Raw genomic sequence first — 19,707 nt, 5'->3', positions numbered from 1 at the left:
TACCAAAGCCACATGTGTTCCATCTATGGACCCAATGACATGGGGCATCCCTCCCAGGGCATAGAACTCACACTTGACACCTGTCAACTGCTCAGGGGTAGGGAATTTAATGAACTCATCCAGGTGCTCCAACATGGCCTCCAAAAATTCATGCAGAACACGGCTGAACATTGTTTGGGACATGCCACCAACATGAGCTATGGTATATTGAAAAGTACCTGTGGCAAAGAAATGCAGGGCTGCCATCACCTTCATCTTGGGTGTCAGTGCAGTAGGATATCTGTGTAGCGGATGGAGGTGTGGTGCCAGCCTTGCGGTCAAGTTCTCAATCAACGGTCGGGGGAAGCAGTAGCGGCGTATACAGTCATGTTCCCTCAGGTCAGCCAAGTCCGGAATTGGTCGAGGGAGAGGCGGAGCCCTGCAGTACATATGAAGAGACAACGAAGAGTGAGTACAGTACACCACCAATGTCAATGTACTGAGCACATGTTCAACAGGCAATACACATATGCTAAATACAGAGTCCGGTCTGTTCAACATGCACTGGACATGTATGCCAGGCAGGTGACACTCCTACCAAGAGCCAGCTACAAACGTTGATTCTCTACCGCAACATGCCATGCCATGATACTAGCTGTGAGCCAGTGTAAGTTAACAGGCAGACGCATGACAGGAGTGACAGACATCCACATATGTGCAGACGAAGGATGTTCATCATACAGGCAGGTTGCGGAACACTAGATGCACAGGTCACATGTCATAGCAAAAGTACAGACAATACACCTTGCCATGAAGGAGTACATGTCACGACTGAACACACATACAAAGAGAGCATGCGGATATGTCCTTGTCTTGAGACACCGTGTCGATGCATACATGCACACCTTACGTCGGATTACACATGTGGGCTGGTGTGCGTGACAGTGTGCCATGCCCATCTGCACACAGACACATGTTGGTTGCAGCAACTGCTGATGCACATGACCAAACGCCTACAGCAAACCTATGGGAACACATGACATAGTCACAGCGTGCAACGCGGGCATTCACATGTCAGGTGTAATAAGCCGTGTACCTGGCATCAGGGGACAGCTGTAGGTGTCAGTGACTGTGCCATGCCAGTGACGCATGGCTCAACAAGTCTGTAGTACATGCACACATGTCCAAGGAGTGAAGGGGATGTGTGGCACATATTACACCATCACACATGACACGTGTACACAGCTCTGCATACATTTATTATCTTCACACCTCAGGAGTAACGTGCCACTGCACAGCCTGACACACCTGTGCCCGACACATGTAGTACTGCACAGACAATGCCTTGATGGCCAGCCTTGGCCAAGTATGACCGCTCCATTCCTGTCTGTGTGCCGCCTGTCACCACTGTCAGGTGTGAAACGCACCTTACAGACGCTCTGAGGGCGTGTGTACGTTCCCTATCACAATGGGAGTGCTGGCGTATGCGTACGCCATAGTAATTCAGACCGTACAGGCGTGTGTACGGTCCGATTTGCTATGGCGTACGCATACGCCAGCACTCCAATGGTAATTCGGAACGCACACACGCTTGTGCGGTCCCTATCACAATGGGAGTGTTGGCGTACGCGTACGCCATGGTGATTCGGACCGCACAAGCGTGTTTACGGTCCGAATCACTATGGGGGTGCTGGTGTACGCGTACGCCATAGTAATTCGGACCGTACACACGCTTGTGCGGTCCCTATCACTATGGGAGTGTTGGTGTACGCGTACGCCATGGTGATTTGGACCGCACAAGCGTGTGTACGGTCCGATTTACCATGGCGTACGCGTACGCCAACACTCCCATAGTGATAGGGACCGCACAAGCGTGTGTACGGTCCGAATCACTATGGGGGTGCTGGCGTACGCGTACGCCATAGTAATTCAGAGCATACACACGCTTGTGCGGTCCCTATCACTATGGGAGTGTTGGCGTACGCGTACGCCATGGTGATTCGGACCACACAAGCGTGTGTATGGTCCGAATGACTATAGCGTACGCGTACGCCAACACTCCCATAGTGATAGGGACCGCACAAGCGTGTGTACGGTCTGAATTACTATGGCGTACGCGTACGCCAGCACCACCATAGTGATTCGGACCGTACACACGCCTGTACGGTCCTTTTCACTGCATTTGGGGTGCCCTAGAGCCGTGGTACGCACCGTACCTGTGTGTAAATTTAGAAATAACATAGGGGACACATGAGGGACAAGTATGAGGGCCTAAATGCAGGCTGGTTGTCATGGAGACCGAGTTTAAAGTTTGAATCTTAGCATCAGGTGGCCAGCAGAAGTCGGTTGGAGAAAATATACTTTGTTGCAAAGTGGTTGTTGACTTGACATCATGCTCAATTTTCAAACCATGCAAAGCCACTCACTGGGGTAGGTTTGAAGGGATTGGATGAAACGTAGGATGCTAATGTGACTGACCAATCACTCTGTACTCCTGTCAATGAAACAGGCCAGCAAGACAGATATAAGGCAGCCAGGTCCCATGAGAGAGCACTTGCCTGCACATCCTTTCATTCCACAACACTGCTGCTGCTCGTGATTCCTCTGGCACCATGTCCAGGTCTGTGGAGAGGGCCCAGCCATTCACACAGGAGGAGAACCAGGCCCTGCTGGATGTGGTCCTCCCACAGTACACCATTCTGTATGGTCGACCAGGGGAGCAGGTGAGTGCAGACTCCACTAGCTCAGACTGTGCCCCTTATTTGTGACTGTGACTTCTGGCATTGTGTCCATGTGTGACAGACATGTAATGTTGTTTAGAGTGGGTCCCAGGGTGGGGAAGGCCTCATGTCTCACATGCAGAGCATGCTGTAATTCCTGTGTGCACTCCTCACTTGCATAGTGCTTACTGTGACAATCAATGCATGGTGCATGCAACATTCAGCCTGGCTACTCCTCCTGGAAATGTTGTTTCTACAGTCCTGATGTGATTCTCTGGTCCCTCCAGTTGGACAGGTGTCAGTACCCATAGATGTGTGTTTGTTTAGTGTACCTGTGCTGTGAGTGTCTACATGATGTGGTCGTCCCCTGGACATTGGTGTGTGTGTAAGTTCCCCATTGTTAGACGGACCGGGAGGGTCGGCCGAGGACAAGGGGAGAGGTCTCCGGGGAGAGCCGTCTCCAGCGATCGTACAGACAAATAACTTCCCCCCCACAGACAGATACCACACAAGGAGATGAGTTAGCGTTCTTTATAAGCACTTCTTAAGGTACGATGAAAAGGTACAAGGAGGTCTGGACTCAGGGGTCCCCTCGATTCAAGTCTCTCAAGATGGGAAAAGGGGGTAGCGGGACAGTCTGGTTACCAGTCTGGTAGTTGAGGTGGTATGGTGGGTAGCTCACAATCCTCGAGCTTAGGTGGTCTAGCTGGTACGGGCCGCGGCAGCGCCAGCAGGTCCCAGTGAAGATGGTCGATACACGGGCCGCGGCAGCGCCAGCAGGTCCCAGAGACGATGGTCGATGTACGGTCCGCGGCAGCGCCAGCAGGTCCCGGTGAAGATGGTCGTTACAACGGGCCGCGGCAGCGCCAGCAGGTCCCGACGAGGATGGATGTTGCAGAAGGCCGCGGCAGCGCCAGCAGGCAGGACGATAGATCACAAGATGGGGCTACGGCAGCGCCAGTAGTCCGTCAAGGCTGAGTTCTCTCGGTGTCTCTCGACTCCAGGATACAACTGCCTTCCTGCTCCGCAGCTGCTCCAGTTATAGGGCAGGTGCCCTTTGATGTCCGGACCCTCGCACTTGGGGGTCGGAGGGTCCGGGATGAAGGTGTCCAGACACCCAGCGGGGGGGTGGAGCCGGTGCCTGGGGGAGCTGGAGGCGATCGTCACCTGGCGGGGGAGAGTCCTTGGCACTTCGTCCTCCCATTGACCTGCCAAGTGATCCGCTCACCTCCTGGGTGGATGGTGGTGCCGGGATGTCGGGGCCGGCCAGGCCCAGGGTTAGGGTCGGGGGGAGGCCACGCGGCCTCGTGGCGCAGGGCCCAAGATGGTGGCTTGACCCGGCCGAGGGAGCCGGTGGTGGCTTGGGCCCGTGCTACAGGGAGGTCCGAGGGCAGGAGTTCCGTCGGGAGACGGGGTGCGGGTGATTCTCGTGGGCCGCGCCTGGGAGGCCAGGGCTTGGGCCCTGTCATGCGGGGAGGGCGCAAGCCCTTCGTGTGGCCTGTCCAACATGCGTCCCCCCCAGCTGAAGGCGGGGAGAGTCACCCATCTCCTTGGGGACTCTCTTCGTCGAGGCGGAAGAAGCGGGACAGGCCATCTGCGTTGGCGTGGTCTTGGCCTGGTCGGTGCTCCACGGTGAAGTCCATTCCCTGCAGGGAGATGGACCAGCGCAATAGTTTTGGGTTTTCCCCCCGCATCTGCATCAGCCACTGCAGGGGTCTATGGTCGGTTTGTACCCGGAAGTGGGTACCGAAGAGATAGGGCCGGAGCTTTTTGAGGGCCCACACCACTGCGAAGGCCTCCCTCTCGATGGTGCTCCAGCGCTGTTCTCGGCCCAGGAGACGTCGGCTGATGAAGGCCACCGGCTGGTCATGACCCTCGGGGTTCACTTGGGAAAGAACCGCTCCGATGCCGTGGTCGGAGGCGTCTGTCTGTACTACGAATTCCCGACTGTAATCGGGGGCCTGGAGCACAGGGGCGGTGCACAGGGCGGCCTTCAGTTTTTCGAAGGCCGCTTGACAATCGGGGGTCCAGTTAATCCGCTTTGGTTGGTTCTTGGACGTGAGACCCGTGAGGGGCCCCACAATGCTGCTGTAGTCCCTCACGAACCGCCGGTAGTAGCCGGTGAGCCCCAAGAAGGCTCGGACTTCGGTCTGAGTGACGGGGGGCTGCCAGGACTGGATGGCAGCAATCTTAAGTTGCAGTGGGGCCACCAGCCCGCTCCCCACCTGGTGCCCCAGGTAGGTCACGGACCCTTGACCAATTTGGCATTTGCCGGCCTTAATCGTGAGGCCGGCCCGCTGGAGGGCCTGTAGGACCTCCTGGAGGTGGAGGAGGTGGTCGGACCAGTGGCGGCTGTATACAGCGATATCGTCCAGGTAGGCAGCGCTGAACTCTTCGAGCCCCGCCAGGACCTGGTTCACAAGACGTTGAAATGTAGCGGGGGCGTTCTTCATGCCAAAGGGCATGACCTTGAAGTGGTAGTGGCCATCGGGGGTAGAGAAGGCGGATCGTTCTTGAGCTCGGGGTGTGAGACCGATCTGCCAGTAGCCCGCTGTTAGGTCGAAGATACTGAGGTAGCGGGCGGCCCCCAGCCGGTCGATCAATTCATCCGCTCTGGGGATAGGATGAGCGTCGGTTCGGGTGACAGCGTTCAAGCCCCGGTAGTCGACGCAGAATCTCATTTCAGGTGTGGTGCCGGGGGCAGCGGCTTTGGGGACCAATACAACTGGACTGGCCCAGGGACTGTCCGAGGGCTCGATGACCCCGATCGTGAGCATTTTGGCCACTTCCTCTTGTATGCAGGCCCGTACCCGATCTGGTACGCGGTAGGCCCGGTGCCGGACAGGGGGACTGTCCCCGGTGTCTACGTCGTGCAAGCACCAAGGGGTGACCCCGGGAGTGAGGGAGAACAGTGAAGCGAACCGCAGCAGGAGGTCCCGGCAGCCCTGGCGTTGCTCTGGGGTGAGGGCATCGGAGAGCCGGACCCCGTCCACGGAACCGTCTTTCTCCTGAGTCTTCAGGAGATCCGGGAGAGGCTCGGAGTCTTCTTCCGCCCCACTGTCTGTAGCCATCAGGAGGCTGAGTTCTGAGCGCACAAAGTGTGGTTTGAGTCTGTTGGTGTGGAGGACCCGAAGGGGGTTCCGGGTGGTCCCCATGTCGATGAGGTAAGTGACGGGGCTTTTGCGCTCGACCACCTTGAAGGGCCCCGTCCACTTATCTTGCAAGGCACATGGTTCGGTGGGGGACATCACCCACACTTGTTGTCCAGGTTCGAACTCGACGGAGGAGGCATTGTGATCATACCATCTCTTCATGTCTTCCTGGCTGGCCTCGAGGTTCGCCTTGGCCATCTCCCTGAAGCGCCGGGTCTGATTACGTAGGGCCAGGAGGTACTTGAAGACGTCTGGAGGGGTCTTTAGGGGGGCCATCTCCCAACCTTCTTTGACTAGGCTGAGGGGCCCTCGCACAGGGTGCCCGTACAGGAGTTCGAAGGGGCTAAAACCGAGGGACTTCTGGGGAACTTCCCGGTAGGCGAAGAGGAGGCACGGGAGTAGTACATCCCACTGGCGACGGAGGGGCTCTTCCAATCCCCCAATCATCCCTTTGAGAGTGCGGTTGAATCGCTCCACTAGTCCGTTCCCTTGGGGGTGATAGGGGGTCGTGAATCGGTAGGTGACCCCGCACTGTTGCCAGAGGGACTTCATGTATTTGGAGATGAAGTTCGTGCCTCGGTCGCTGACGACTTCTCGGGGGAAGCCCACCCGGGAGAAGATCCCCATTAGGGCCCGGCCAACCACCGGAGCTGTTACTGTTCGTAGAGGCACCGCCTCGGGGTAGCGGGTGGCGTGATCCACCAGTACTAGGATGAACCTATGTCCTTGTGCCGTGCGGGGGTCCAGGGGCCCCACAATGTCTATTCCTACGCTCTCGAACGGGGTGGTGACCACCGGGAAGGGTTGTAGAGGGGCCTTCAGCTTACGGCCACTCTTCCCGCTGGCCTGGCACGTGGGGCAGGACCGGCAGTGGTTCAGGACGTCGTTCCGCATCTTCGGCCAGAAAAAGTGGGTCACTAGGCGACTGTAAGTTTTGTCTTGGCCCAGGTGTCCAGCCAGGGGGACATCGTGGGCCAGATTGAGCAGGAAGTTTCTGAAGCGGAGAGGTACCACCAGTACTCGACCGGCCCCTAGCTCTGCGATCCTCTGTTCGCTGTATAGCAGGTCGTTCTCCCAGTAGACCCAGTGAGTTCCGGTGGAGTCCCCTGCGCTCTGGGCGCTGGCTTGTTGGCGGAGTCCCTCGAGAGAGGGGCAAGTCTTTTGCTCCTGGCGGAACTGTTCTTGGGTGGGCCCCCCTTCTTGACGCCACTGAGCCAGGCCGGGGACGTCCTGGAGGTGCGCGTCCCCTTCGGTCGTTGGCTCCGGGGGGTTGGCCTCATCGTTGTCTTCTACTGGGGCGACCGGGGGCGGAGGTGCTGGCCATTCCGGTTCTTCTGGTCGGGGAACGGCACGGGCTGCCCTGGACCGGGTGGTTACGCAGGCCCAGTCCGGGAGGCCCAGCATCCCCAGGTGCTCTCTTCTCTCGACGGTGGCCCATTGGGAACTCTCAAGGTCATTCCCCAGGAGGCAGTCCACGGGGGCATCATCCCGGACCGTCACTTTCAGCAGGCCGGAGACCCCTCCCCATTCGAAGGGGACGCAGGCCATTTGACACAGACTTTCGGAATTGTCAGCTGAGCGGACGGGGCAGAGAATGTTCGGCAGGATCTGCTCGGGTTTCACCAGGTGACAGCGGACGGCCGTCACACTGGCGCCTGTGTCACGTAAGGCCTCGGCCCGATGCCCATTAATGGTCACCCACTGACCGTATTTCCTGGTGTTGGCGGGTAGGGGAGCCCGCGGGACTATGTCTTTTCCCCCTAGGCACGCTAGAACCATGGCGGCCGGTTCCCACTCTTGCTGGGCCGGCTCATACTCTTCCTGTTCCTCTGACAGTCGTTCTTCCCCCAGGGCGGTGGCAGCTACCTGGCGGGGCTTGGGTGTTTGGTTCTGCGGGCAGCTCGGGTCATTGGCGTAATGGCCGACTCGCTGGCATCGGTGGCACGTGACATTGGCTCGGAACCCTGGACGCATCGGGGGGTTTCCCCGGCCGGCCGGGGGTGGGGTGCTGGCCACGGGTGTTGCCGGGAGGGTGTCTCTCCCTCGCCCCTGGCCTCCTCCTCCTCCCCGAGGACGGTGCTGGCCTTGGTTGCTTCGGGTCTGCTCGTGCGGTCCTCTCCGGCCCACCCGGGTGCTCTCCCATCGGTCAGCTTCAGCGGCGAGCTGCCGGGGGTCGGTCAATTTACTGTCGAGGAGGTGCTGCCTGAGCTCGACGAAGCAGTTGTTCGACAGGTGTTCCCATACCATGAGGTTAAAGAGTTGTTCGTAGGTCGTTACATGGCTCCCCTTGATCCACCCCTCGAAGGCTCTGCTGAAATAGTTTACGTACTCCACCCAAGTTGTACCCGGGATCCGGGTGCAATCTCTGAACCTCTGGCGGTACATCTCGGGTGTGAGGCCGTAGCGGGTGAGGAGGGCAGCCTTCATGTGGTCGTAGGACGACATTTGGTGATCTGGGAGCTGCAACAGGGCATCGCGACCTTCGTTGACGAACCTCCCCCATAGTCCAGCTCCCCAATCACTCCGGTCGATCCGGTGGGAGGTCATGGCGATCTCGTAGGCTTTGAACCACTGTTGTATGTCGTCTTCTCGGACATACTCTCGGACAACATCCTTGGGGATGTGGACTTTTTTCTCGGTTGCCCCTGGGGTGTGCGGTCGCTCAGTCACCCCCGTCTCTTTATTCTGTTTCCGCAGTTCTATTTCCGCCAGTTTGCGTTCGTGTTCGAGTGTTATTCTTTTTTCCTCAAGCTCTCTCTGTCTCTGTTTTTCTTCTCGCTCCTCTCGGAGCCGCAGATGCTCTAGATTTAGTTTCTGCTCGGCTAACTTTAGTTCACCGTCCATCTTGAGTCGTGCCATTTCCAACTCGTGTAATCTGGTCCTTTCTCTTTCCTGGATCTCCTCCTGCGAGAGGCCCGTTCCCCTCTCCTCGGGAGCCGTGGCGTTCCCCTGTGGTGCGACACTGTTTTGGTCGGAGGATCCGGTGATCCCCGTTTCTGCCCACGACTCAAGGGCGCGCTTCAAATCCTCTTTGGTACTCAGGCCGGTGGTAGCAATGCCTAGTTCCATGCAGAATTGTTTAAGTTCGCGGTGGTTATACTCTTCCAACTTATCCATTTGGAACTTTTCAGTGGAACCGCTATCTTTAGCTGACATCGTGGTTTTGTCGTGGGGTGAGCTACTCTCTGTACGATTACGCGTTGATTCGGATCGCGCCGCTGGCCACCAATGTTAGACGGACCGGGAGGGTCGGCCGAGGACAAGGGGAGAGGTCTCCGGGGAGAGCCGTCTCCAGCGATCGTACAGACAAATAACTTCCCCCCCACAGACAGATACCACACAAGGAGATGAGTTAGCGTTCTTTATAAGCACTTCTTAAGGTACGATGAAAAGGTACAAGGAGGTCTGGACTCAGGGGTCCCCTCGATTCAAGTCTCTCAAGATGGGAAAAGGGGGTAGCGGGACAGTCTGGTTACCAGTCTGGTAGTTGAGGTGGTATGGTGGGTAGCTCACAATCCTCGAGCTTAGGTGGTCTAGCTGGTACGGGCCGCGGCAGCGCCAGCAGGTCCCAGTGAAGATGGTCGATACACGGGCCGCGGCAGCGCCAGCAGGTCCCAGAGACGATGGTCGATGTACGGTCCGCGGCAGCGCCAGCAGGTCCCGGTGAAGATGGTCGTTACAACGGGCCGCGGCAGCGCCAGCAGGTCCCGACGAGGATGGATGTTGCAGAAGGCCGCGGCAGCGCCAGCAGGCAGGACGATAGATCACAAGATGGGGCTACGGCAGCGCCAGTAGTCCGTCAAGGCTGAGTTCTCTCGGTGTCTCTCGACTCCAGGATACAACTGCCTTCCTGCTCCGCAGCTGCTCCAGTTATAGGGCAGGTGCCCTTTGATGTCCGGACCCTCGCACTTGGGGGTCGGAGGGTCCGGGATGAAGGTGTCCAGACACCCAGCGGGGGGGTGGAGCCGGTGCCTGGGGGAGCTGGAGGCGATCGTCAACTGGCGGGGGAGAGTCCTTGGCACTTCGTCCTCCCATTGACCTGCCAAGTGATCCGCTCACCTCCTGGGTGGATGGTGGTGCTGGGATGTCGGGGCCGGCCAGGCCCAGGGTTAGGGTCGGGGGGAGGCCACGCGGCCTCGTGGCGCAGGGCCCAAGATGGTGGCTTGACCCGACCGAGGGAGCTGGTGGTGGCTTGGGCCCGTGCTACAGGGAGGTCCGAGGGCAGGAGTTCCGTCGGGAGACGGGGTGCGGGTGATTCTCGTGGGCCGCGCCTGGGAGGCCGGGGCTTGGGCCCTGTCATGCGGGGAGGGCGCAAGCCCTTCGTGTGGCCTGTCCAACACCCATCATGTGGGTAAGTGCATATGTGGAGTGTTGCACACCAGCTGCATGAGGGAGGGATATACCCTGCCCTTCTGATGTGAGCATGGAGCAGTGCTGTGTGACTGCCGCGCTGAGCCAGCACCACACCTGTGACACCCCCCAGTCTAGTGGCACATGGGCAGAGTGAGGTATGCATCCGCAGTTGGCATTGGCAGGTGCTTGTCCTGTGCCTGTGTGTGTCTGTGTACTCTGCTGAGGTTGCATCAGTGGGCTGGGGCATGTGACTGCTTTGAGGTGCTGTACATAATCCTGGTGTTGCTTGTGATGCACAGTGTGCTCCAGGATCATTGATTGTGTGGGACCCCTCATGCCACCTGTGTACTTTCAATGCCACGTAGTGCATTTGGCCTTCCCCAGAGGATAATGTCCCCATGACAAAGGTGCTATGAGTTGCATGCATACCATGCCCTGTTCAAATGAGTCCAATTGTTCATATGTGTGTCTCTGTGTCATTGCTCAGGTGTATTATAGTATTCTCACTTTTGCATCCTCACAGGTAGGCGCCTCTGCCAAGGGGGATATTTGGAGGCGAGCCGTCAGTGCTGTGAGGAAGACGGAGGGTCGGAAGCGGCGCCTAGCCCAGGTGAGGAAACGCTGGCAGGATATCCGGTCCTGGGCGAGGAGGATTGCACGGGTCCTGCTGGGGGACTCACCTGAGAGCCATAAGAACCGTGGGCGCCGGCGTCTGACCCACATCCATAAGCGTGTGCTGGCGGTGGTCTTCCCCGAATTGGATAGGTGCTTACAGGAGAAGCAGCAGCAGGAAGGGGGTACGTACATGTGTGTTTGTTGTGTGTCACCAGCTTTGGGAAGTGCGCAGTTGCATGGATACACTGCCAGGGATTACATATGCAGTGCAAAACCTGTTCCCCAAAGTAAACCGGTGCTGTTCTTCCTCCCTTCCCCTCCTTGCCATGTGTTCCCTTGTCTGTGTGTAGTCACTCCTGCACAAGGTCATCTAGGCTGGCAGTTAATCCAAGTGCCCAATGCTTGCAGCATCATGTGTGGGGGTGGTGTGTAACAGGTTTTGGGACCTTACTTGTGCCCTGTCCAGTTCAGTCATCGTGGGGTCCATGTCAGTTGGCACTGATGCTGAGTCCGGACATGGGAGTGTGTCCATGGAGTCTACTGCCTTACAGCATGCATGTCCACTGTTGTGCCCCCTGACATGATGTGCATGAGTGGGAGTAATGCATAGTGCGGGGACGGTTGCTTCAGTTGCAGTCATATCCATCCAGGCCCATGGAGGTGTGTGGCCACTACCGTGCCCTGGAGCACCTTTTCCTAGGTATCATGTGTGTCATCCAACAATGTGGACATTCTCTGTGTCTTTGGCATAGGTGGGGCTCTGTGGCATTGTACCCTGGCCTCATATGTATTTCCGTACACTGTGCTACATGTGTGCACTGTACAGGGTGACCAGATTTTGCTTGTGCATACTCACACTGGGCATTGCCTGTGTGTCTTGGTACGACAATATGATGATGGTTGATTGTCAAGGATATATGTGGACAGGCGCCCCTGGGTTAGTTTGTGTACAATTTGGATTTAGTGCAGGCCATGTGACATCATCCCAGAGTAAGAGGTGTAAGTACTTGCTCTGTCTCAATCACATTGTCACAGGTAGGGGGTGGTTTGTGCAGGCAAGGCCTACATGTCTAAATAAAAAGTCTCCTTGCTAGGTCTGGCCTGTGTGTGATGTTGGACTGGACATACACTCAGGGTGCAGTGACCCAGTCATGTTGGGCATGGTTTCATGTCTTGGCATTGCAGCATGTGCTTAGAGTTGTTGGACATGGTTCCTGCTCATCCCTTTTTTGGCAACACTGTGTGGTGCAGGGCCTACATATGTCCATTGTATTGTGGATGTTAATCATGTTGCTTTTCCAGCTATGCACTGTGACCTATGTAGATTTGACCAATGTGACATATGTATACAGGTGTCTGATTATTTCCTGTCTCTTCTCCTTGCCCACAGCATCGTCGGGGGAAACCGAGGGAGACACTGGCACGGACCGTGAGGAGGGAGCGAGTACCAGTGCCAGCAGTGCCGTCTTGTCTGGCACATCGAGTGGCACGGAGGCCGAGGGGAGTGAGACAGAGGACCTGTCCAGTCACAACACCACCGACTATGATGCAGACGGGTCCGAGTCAGAGCTCCCAGAGGGGGCAGAGGCTGCTCCGACTGCTGAGAGCAGCACTCCATCTGTACCTGCCCCCTCAATTCCCATCACCGGCCTCCCACTTGCTCGTGTCCCTTCCCGCCGTGCTAGGTCACCACGTGTCTCCTTCTTGCCAGGCACCGCATCCCCTGCCCCTGTCTCCACTGCTGCCGTGAATGCCGAGTCTGTGGACATCCTGCGCCAGTTGCAGGTTGGTCAGACTGCGATGCTTAATGTCCTCCATGGCCACACCCGAGTGCTCAACCAGATGGAGGCATTCATGGAGGGCATCTCAGCTGCGCAGTCTGACCAACGCCAGTTGCTGAGGTCCATAGACTCGACACTGACTGCAGCAGTGGGTCTCCTGCAGCGCTACACCCCCCCTACCCCTGCGCCATCCACACTTCCCACTCCCATGCCTGTCCCAAGCGCACCCAGACGTCCCCATGCACGCACCCCAACAGACACAGGAACCACACCAACAGGGAAGGCGAAGCGCACACCTCCTCTCACGCACACACAGGGTGAAATAGGCACACCCACTGGGTCGGGGGGCAAACGGAAGACACGCAGCCACAGTGGGAGTCCACATTCGTCCAAACCCACTCCCTCCAAATCCACTCCTATCAGCTCTCCTGTCCAGGAGTCGGACACAGGGTCAGTCCTGCCCAGTCTGTCCATGAGCCCCAGTGTGGCACCACCCCGCAAGCGGTGGAGGCAGGACCCGGTCAGGGTAGTTGAGTCCCCCCCCTGTCCACACCCTCCCCCAGTAGCGCTGCGACCCATCCCTCCGACCCCCCCCCCCTCCTTGGGGCCTGTGGTTCCTTCGGGTGCAGGGGAGACGCTGGGGGACCTTGCGACCGTATGCAGCGCCATCCTAACCACCACCTTTGGCGCTGCCCCACCCCCTGTGGTGGAGTCCTCCGTCCCTGCACCCACTTCACCTACCCTTGCCCCTCCTGTCCCTGCGGTGCCTGGTCCTTCCCCCCCACATGATGCCCCCCCTTCTGTGGATGATATGGACATGTGAACTGTGCAGGCAAGCTTGGGGACACACGTCCCGATGTGGCCCCCCCCGGGACTTAGTTGATGGCCTGGCCTATGGGCCTTGTATATATAGACTTTTTCTACCACATTCATTATTTCCTGCTGAATAAAGCTTTTTGTTTTTCCTTTGGACACTACTGCTTTTGTGGTATTGCTGTTGGTGGTGCTGCTCCATGATTTGGGGTGGTGATAATGTGTTGGGTGTCTGGGAAATGTAGTGTTGTGCTGTTCATGGGGTGGACACTGATATCTGTGTGCCATCACAAGGTATTTGCGAAATATCTTTGTTCATGTACGCTCTTACTGCATGGTGACATTGTCCCAAGGTGTGTTCCTTCCTCTGTGGACCCTGACATCTTCCCTGCAGGGTGTTTCCGAAATGTTGTTCTGAGCTGTGTCTACATTTCCTTGGTGTGTGACGGATCCCTTCAACTTGGGCCATGCATGCTAGGCAATGTCTCCACCTGCATCATCAGTGGCATCCTTGGTGGTCACTGTACTTGTGTATGGAGTCCATTGTCATGACTTCATGTGGACATGTTCCCTTTTACGCACTATGCATGTGTGTACTCCCAGCCTCGCACACATGTATTACGTGTTTGGTAGGGTCTTTGAGCACCTGACTGACAATTGTGGGCATTGTATCTGTGGGTACTCCACCCTTTTCTTCCCATGGGCACTGCTGGTAGTCCCCTGCGCCCACCCCTCCTATGTCTGGGCACTGCTGGGAGTGATAGGCACCCACCCCTCCTATGTCTGGGCACTGCTGGGAGGACTCTGCACCCACCCCACCTATGTCTGGGCACTGCTGGGAGTACTCTGCACCCACCCCACCAATGTCTGGGCACTGCTGGGGGGACTCTGCACCCACCCCTCCTATGTCTGGGCACTGCTGGGAGGACTGTGCACCCACCCCTCCTATGTCTGGGCACTGCTGGGAGGCCTCTGCACCCACCCCTCATATGTCTGGGCACTGCTGGTATTCCTCTGCACCCACCCCTCCTATGTCTGGGCACTGCTGGGAGTGATAGGCACCCACCCCTCCTATGTCTGGGCACTGCTGGGAGGACTGTGCACCCACCCCTCCTATGTCTGGGCACTGCTGGGAGGCCTCTGCACCCACCCCTCATATGTCTGGGCACTGCTGGTATTCCTCTGCACCCACCCCTCCTATGTCTGGGCACTGCTGGGAGGACTCTGCACCCACCCCTCCTATGTCTGGGCACTGCTGGGAGTGATAGGCACCCACCCCTCCTATGTCTGGGCACTGCTGGGAGGCCTCTGCACCCACCCCTCATATGTCTGCGCACTGCTGGTATTCCTCTGCACCCACCCCTCCTATGTCTGGGCACTGCTGGGAGTCATAGGCACCCACCCCTCCTATGTCTGGGCACTGCTGGGAGGACTCTGCACCCACCCCTCCTATGTCTGGGCACTGCTGGGAATGATAGGCACCCACCCCTCCTATGTCTGGGCACTGCTGGGAGGCCTCTGCACCCACTCCTCATATGTCTGGGCACTGCTGGTATTCCTCTGCACCCACCCCTCCTATGTCTGGGCACTGCTGGGAGTGATAGGCACCCACCCCTCCTATGTCTGGGCACTGCTGGGAGTGATAGGCACCCACCCCTCCTATGTATGGGCACTGCTGGGAGTGATAGGCACCCACCCCTCCTATGTGTGGGCACTGCTGAGAGGCCTCTGCACCCACCCCTCATATGTCTGGGCACTGCTAGGAGGACTCTGCACCCACCCCTCCTATGTCTGGGCACTGCTGGGAGTGATAGGCACCCACCCCACCTATGTCTGGGCACTGCTGGGGAGACTCTGCACCCACCCCTCCTATGTCTGGGCACTGCTGGGAGGACTGTGCACCCACCCCTCCTATGTCTGGGCACTGCTGGGAGGCCTCTGCACCCACCCCTCATATGTATGGGCACTGCTGGTATTCCTCTGCACCCACCCCTCCTATGTCTGGGCACTGCTGGGAGTCATAGGCACCCACCCCTCCTATGTCTGGGCACTGCTGGGAGGACTCTGCACCCACCCCTCCTATGTCTGGGCACTGCTGGGAATGATAGGCACCCACCCCTCCTATGTCTGGGCACTGCTGGGAGGCCTCTGCACCCACCCCTCATATGTCTGGGCACTGCTGGTATTCCTCTGCACCCACCCCTCCTATGTCTGGGCACTGCTGGGAGTGATAGGCACCCGCCCCTCCTATGTCTGGGCACTGCTGGGAGTGATAGGCACCCACCCCTCCTATGTCTGGGTACTGCTGGGAGGCCTCTGCACCCACCCCTCATATGTCTGGGCACTGCTGGGAGGACTCTGCACCCACCCCTCCTATGTCTGGGCACTGCTGGGAGTGATAGGCACCCACCCCTCCTATGTCTGGGCACTGCTGGGAGGACTCTGCACCCACCCATCCTATGTCTGGGCACTGCTGGGAGTGATAGGCACCCACCCCTCCTATGTCTGGGCACTGCTGGGAGTGATAGGCACCCACTCCTCCTATGTCTGGGCACTGCTGGGAGGACTCTGCACCCACCCCTCCTATGTCTGGGCACTGCTGGGAGTGATAGGCACCCACCCCTCCTATGTCTGGGCACTGCTGGGAGGCCTCTGCACCCACCCCTCATATGTCTGGGCACTGCTGGTATTCCTCTGCACTCACCCCTCCTATGTCTGGGCACTGCTGGGAGTGATAGGCACCCACCCCTCCTATGTCTGGGCACTGCTGGGAGTGATAGGCACCCACCCCTCCTATGTCTGGGCACTGCTGGGAGTGATAGGTACCCACCCCTCCTATGTCTGGGCACTGCTGGGAGTGATAGGCACCCACCCTCCTATGTCTGGGCACTGCTGGGAGTGATAGGCACCCACCCCTCCTATGGCTGGGCACTGCTGGGAGGCCTCTGCACCCACCCCTCATATGTCTGGGCACTGCTGGGAGGACTCTGCACCCACCCCTCCTATGTCTGGGCACTGCTGGGAGTGTTAGGCACCCACCCCACCTATGTCTGGGCACTGCTGGGGGGACTCTGCACCCACCCCACCTATGTCTGGGCACTGCTGGGGGGACTCTGCACCCACCCCTCCTATGTATGGGCACAGCTGCGAGGACTGTGCACCCACCCCTCCTATGTCTGGGCACTGCTGGGAGGCCTCTGCACCCACCCCTCATATGTCAGGGCACTGCTGGTATTCCTCTGCACCCACCCCTCCTATGTCTGGGCACTGCTGGGAGTGATAGGCACCCACCCCTCCTATGTCTGGGCACTGCTGGGAGGACTCTGCACCCACCCCTCCTATGTCTGGGCACTGCTGGGAGTGATAGGCACCCACCCCTCCTATGTCTGGGCACTGCTGGGAGGCCTCTGCACCCACCCCTCATATGTCTGGGCACTGCTGGGAGGACTCTGCACCCACCCCTCCTATGTCTGGGCACTGCTGGGAGTGATAGGCACCCACCCCTCCTATGTCTGGGCACTGCTGGGAGTGATAGGCACCCACCCGTCCTATGTCTGGGCACTGCTGGGAGTGATAGGCACCCACCCCTCCTATGTCTGGGCACTGCTGGGAGGCCTATGCACCCACCCCTCAAATGTCTGGGCACTGCTGGGAGGACTCTGCACCCACCCCTCCTATGTCTGGGCACTGCTGGGAGTGATAGGTACCCACCCCTCCTATGTCTGGGCACTGCTGGGAGTGATAGGCACCCACCCTCCTATGTCTAGGCACTGCTGGGAGTGATAGGCACCCACCCCTCCTATGTCTGGGCACTGCTGGGAGGCCTCTGCACCCACCCCTCATATGTCTGGGCACTGCTGGGAGTGATAGGCACCCACCCCACCTATGTCTGGGCACTGCTGGGGGACTCTGCACCCCCCCCCCCTATGTCTGGGCACTGCTGGGAGGACTGTGCACCCACCCCTCCTATGTCTGGGCACTGCTGGGAGGCCTCTGCACCCACCCCTCATATGTCTGGGCACTGCTGGTATTCCTCTGCACCCACCCCTCCTATGTCTGGGCACTGCTGAGAGGACTCTGCACCCACCCCTCCTATGTCTGGGCACTGCTGGGAGTGATAGGCACCCACCCCTCCTATGTCTGGGCACTGCTGGGAGGCCTCTGCACCCACCCCTCATATGTCTGGGCACTGCTGGGAGGACTCTGCACCCACCCCTCCTATGTCTGGGCACTGCTGGGAGTGATAGGCACCCACCCCTCCTATGTCTGGGCACTGCTGGGAGTGATAGGCACCCACCCCTCCTATGTCTGGGCACTTCTGGGAGGCCTCTGCACCCACCCCTCATATGTCTGGGCACTGCTGGGAGGACTCTGCACCCACCCCTCCTATGTCTGGGCACTGCTGGGAGTGATAGGCACCCACCCCACCTATGTCTGGGCACTGCTGGGGGGACTCTGCACCCACCCCACCTATGTCTGGGCACTGCTGGGGGGACTCTGCACCCACCCCTCCTATGTATGGGCACAGCTGCGAGGACTGTGCACCCACCCCTCCTATGTCTGGGCACTGCTGGGAGGCCTCTGCACCCACCCCTCATATGTCAGGGCACTGCTGGTATTCCTCTGCACCCACCCCTCCTATGTCTGGGCACTGCTGGGAGTGATAGGCACCCACCCCTCCTATGTCTGGGCACTGCTGGGAGGACTCTGCACCCACCCCTCCTATGTCTGGGCACTGCTGGGAGTGATAGGCACCCACCCCTCCTATGTCTGGGCACTGCTGGGAGGCCTCTGCACCCACCCCTCATATGTCTGGGCACTGCTGGGAGGACTCTGCACCCACCCCTCCTATGTCTGGGCACTGCTGGGAGTGATAGGCACCCACCCCTCCTATGTCTGGGCACTGCTGGGAGTGATAGGCACCCACCCATCCTATGTCTGGGCACTGCTGGGAGTGATAGGCACCCACCCCTCCTATGTCTGGGCACTGCTGGGAGGCCTATGCACCCACCCCTCATATGTCTGGGCACTGCTGGGAGGACTCTGCACCCACCCCTCCTATGTCTGGGCACTGCTGGGAGTGATAGGTACCCACCCCTCCTATGTCTGGGCACTGCTGGGAGTGATAGGCACCCACCCTCCTATGTCTGGGCACTGCTGGGAGTGATAGGCACCCACCCCTCCTATGTCTGGGCACTGCTGGGAGGCCTCTGCACCCACCCCTCATATGTCTGGGCACTGCTGGGAGGACTCTGCACCCACCCCTCCTATGTCTGGGCACTGCTGGGAGTGATAGGCACCCACCCCACCTATGTCTGGGCACTGCTGGGGGACTCTGCACCCCCCCTATGTCTGGGCACTGCTGGGAGGACTGTGCACCCACCCCTCCTATGTCTGGGCACTGCTGGGAGGCCTCTGCACCCACCCCTCATATGTCTGGGCACTGCTGGTATTCCTCTGCACCCACCCCTCCTATGTCTGGGCACTGCTGGGAGGACTCTGCACCCACCCCTCCTATGTCTGGGCACTGCTGGGAGTGATAGGCACCCACCCCTCCTATGTCTGGGCACTGCTGGGAGGCCTCTGCACCCACCCCTCATATGTCTGGGCACTGCTGGGAGGACTCTGCACCCACCCCTCCTATGTCTGGGCACTGCTGGGAGTGATAGGCACCCACCCCTCCTATGTCTGGGCACTTCTGAGAGGCCTCTGCACCCACCCCTCATATGTCTGGGCACTGCTGGGAGGACTCTGCACCCACCCCTCCTATGTCTGGGCACTGCTGGGAGTGATAGGCACCCACCCCACCTATGTCTGGGCACTGCTGGGGGGACTCTGCACCCACCCCTCCTATGTATGGGCACGGCTGGGAGGACTGTGCACCCACCCCTCCTATGTCTGGGCACAGCTGGGAGGCCTCTGCACCCACCCCTCATATGTCAGGGCACTGCTGGTATTCCTCTGCACCCACCCCTCCTATGTCTGGGCACTGCTGGGAGTGATAGGCACCCACCCCTCCTATGTCTGGCCACTGCTGGGAGGACTCTGCACCCACCCATCCTATGTCTGGGCACTGCTGGGAGTGATAGGCACCCACCCCTCATATGTCTGGGCACTGCTGGGAGGCCTCTGCACCCACCCCTCATATGTCTGGGCACTGCTGGGAGGACTTTGCACCCACCCCTCCTATGTCTGGGCACTGCTGGGAGTGATAGGCACCCACCCCTCCTATGTCTGGGCACTGCTGGGAGTGATAGGCACCCACCCCTCCTATGTCTGGGCACTGCTGGGAGT

The 19,707-nt window shown here is 58.8% G+C and overlaps 1 protein-coding gene across 3 annotated transcripts in view; it reads left to right on the top strand.

Annotated features, from left to right (window-relative positions):
• LOC146805531 (uncharacterized) overlaps positions 1-19,707 on the top strand; it is a 284,372-nt gene that overhangs the window by 116,637 nt on the left and 148,028 nt on the right. The window contains exons 3-4 of one of the 3 annotated variants that reach the window (XM_085620521.1): positions 10,732-11,001; positions 12,210-13,461. The exons of the other annotated variants lie outside the window; for them this stretch is intronic. Coding sequence (XP_085476647.1) covers positions 10,732-11,001; positions 12,210-13,423 — 1,484 coding nt within the window. The 3' untranslated portion in view covers positions 13,424-13,461. Of the gene's footprint in view, positions 1-10,731; positions 11,002-12,209; positions 13,462-19,707 lie in introns of those variants that run through there. 3 annotated transcript variants of the gene reach the window in all.

This window comes from Triturus cristatus, chromosome 8, assembly GCF_964204655.1.
Source record: "Triturus cristatus chromosome 8, aTriCri1.1, whole genome shotgun sequence".
Lineage (NCBI taxonomy): Eukaryota > Metazoa > Chordata > Amphibia > Caudata > Salamandridae > Triturus > Triturus cristatus.
This window is presented reverse-complemented; position numbering and strand designations above follow the sequence as displayed.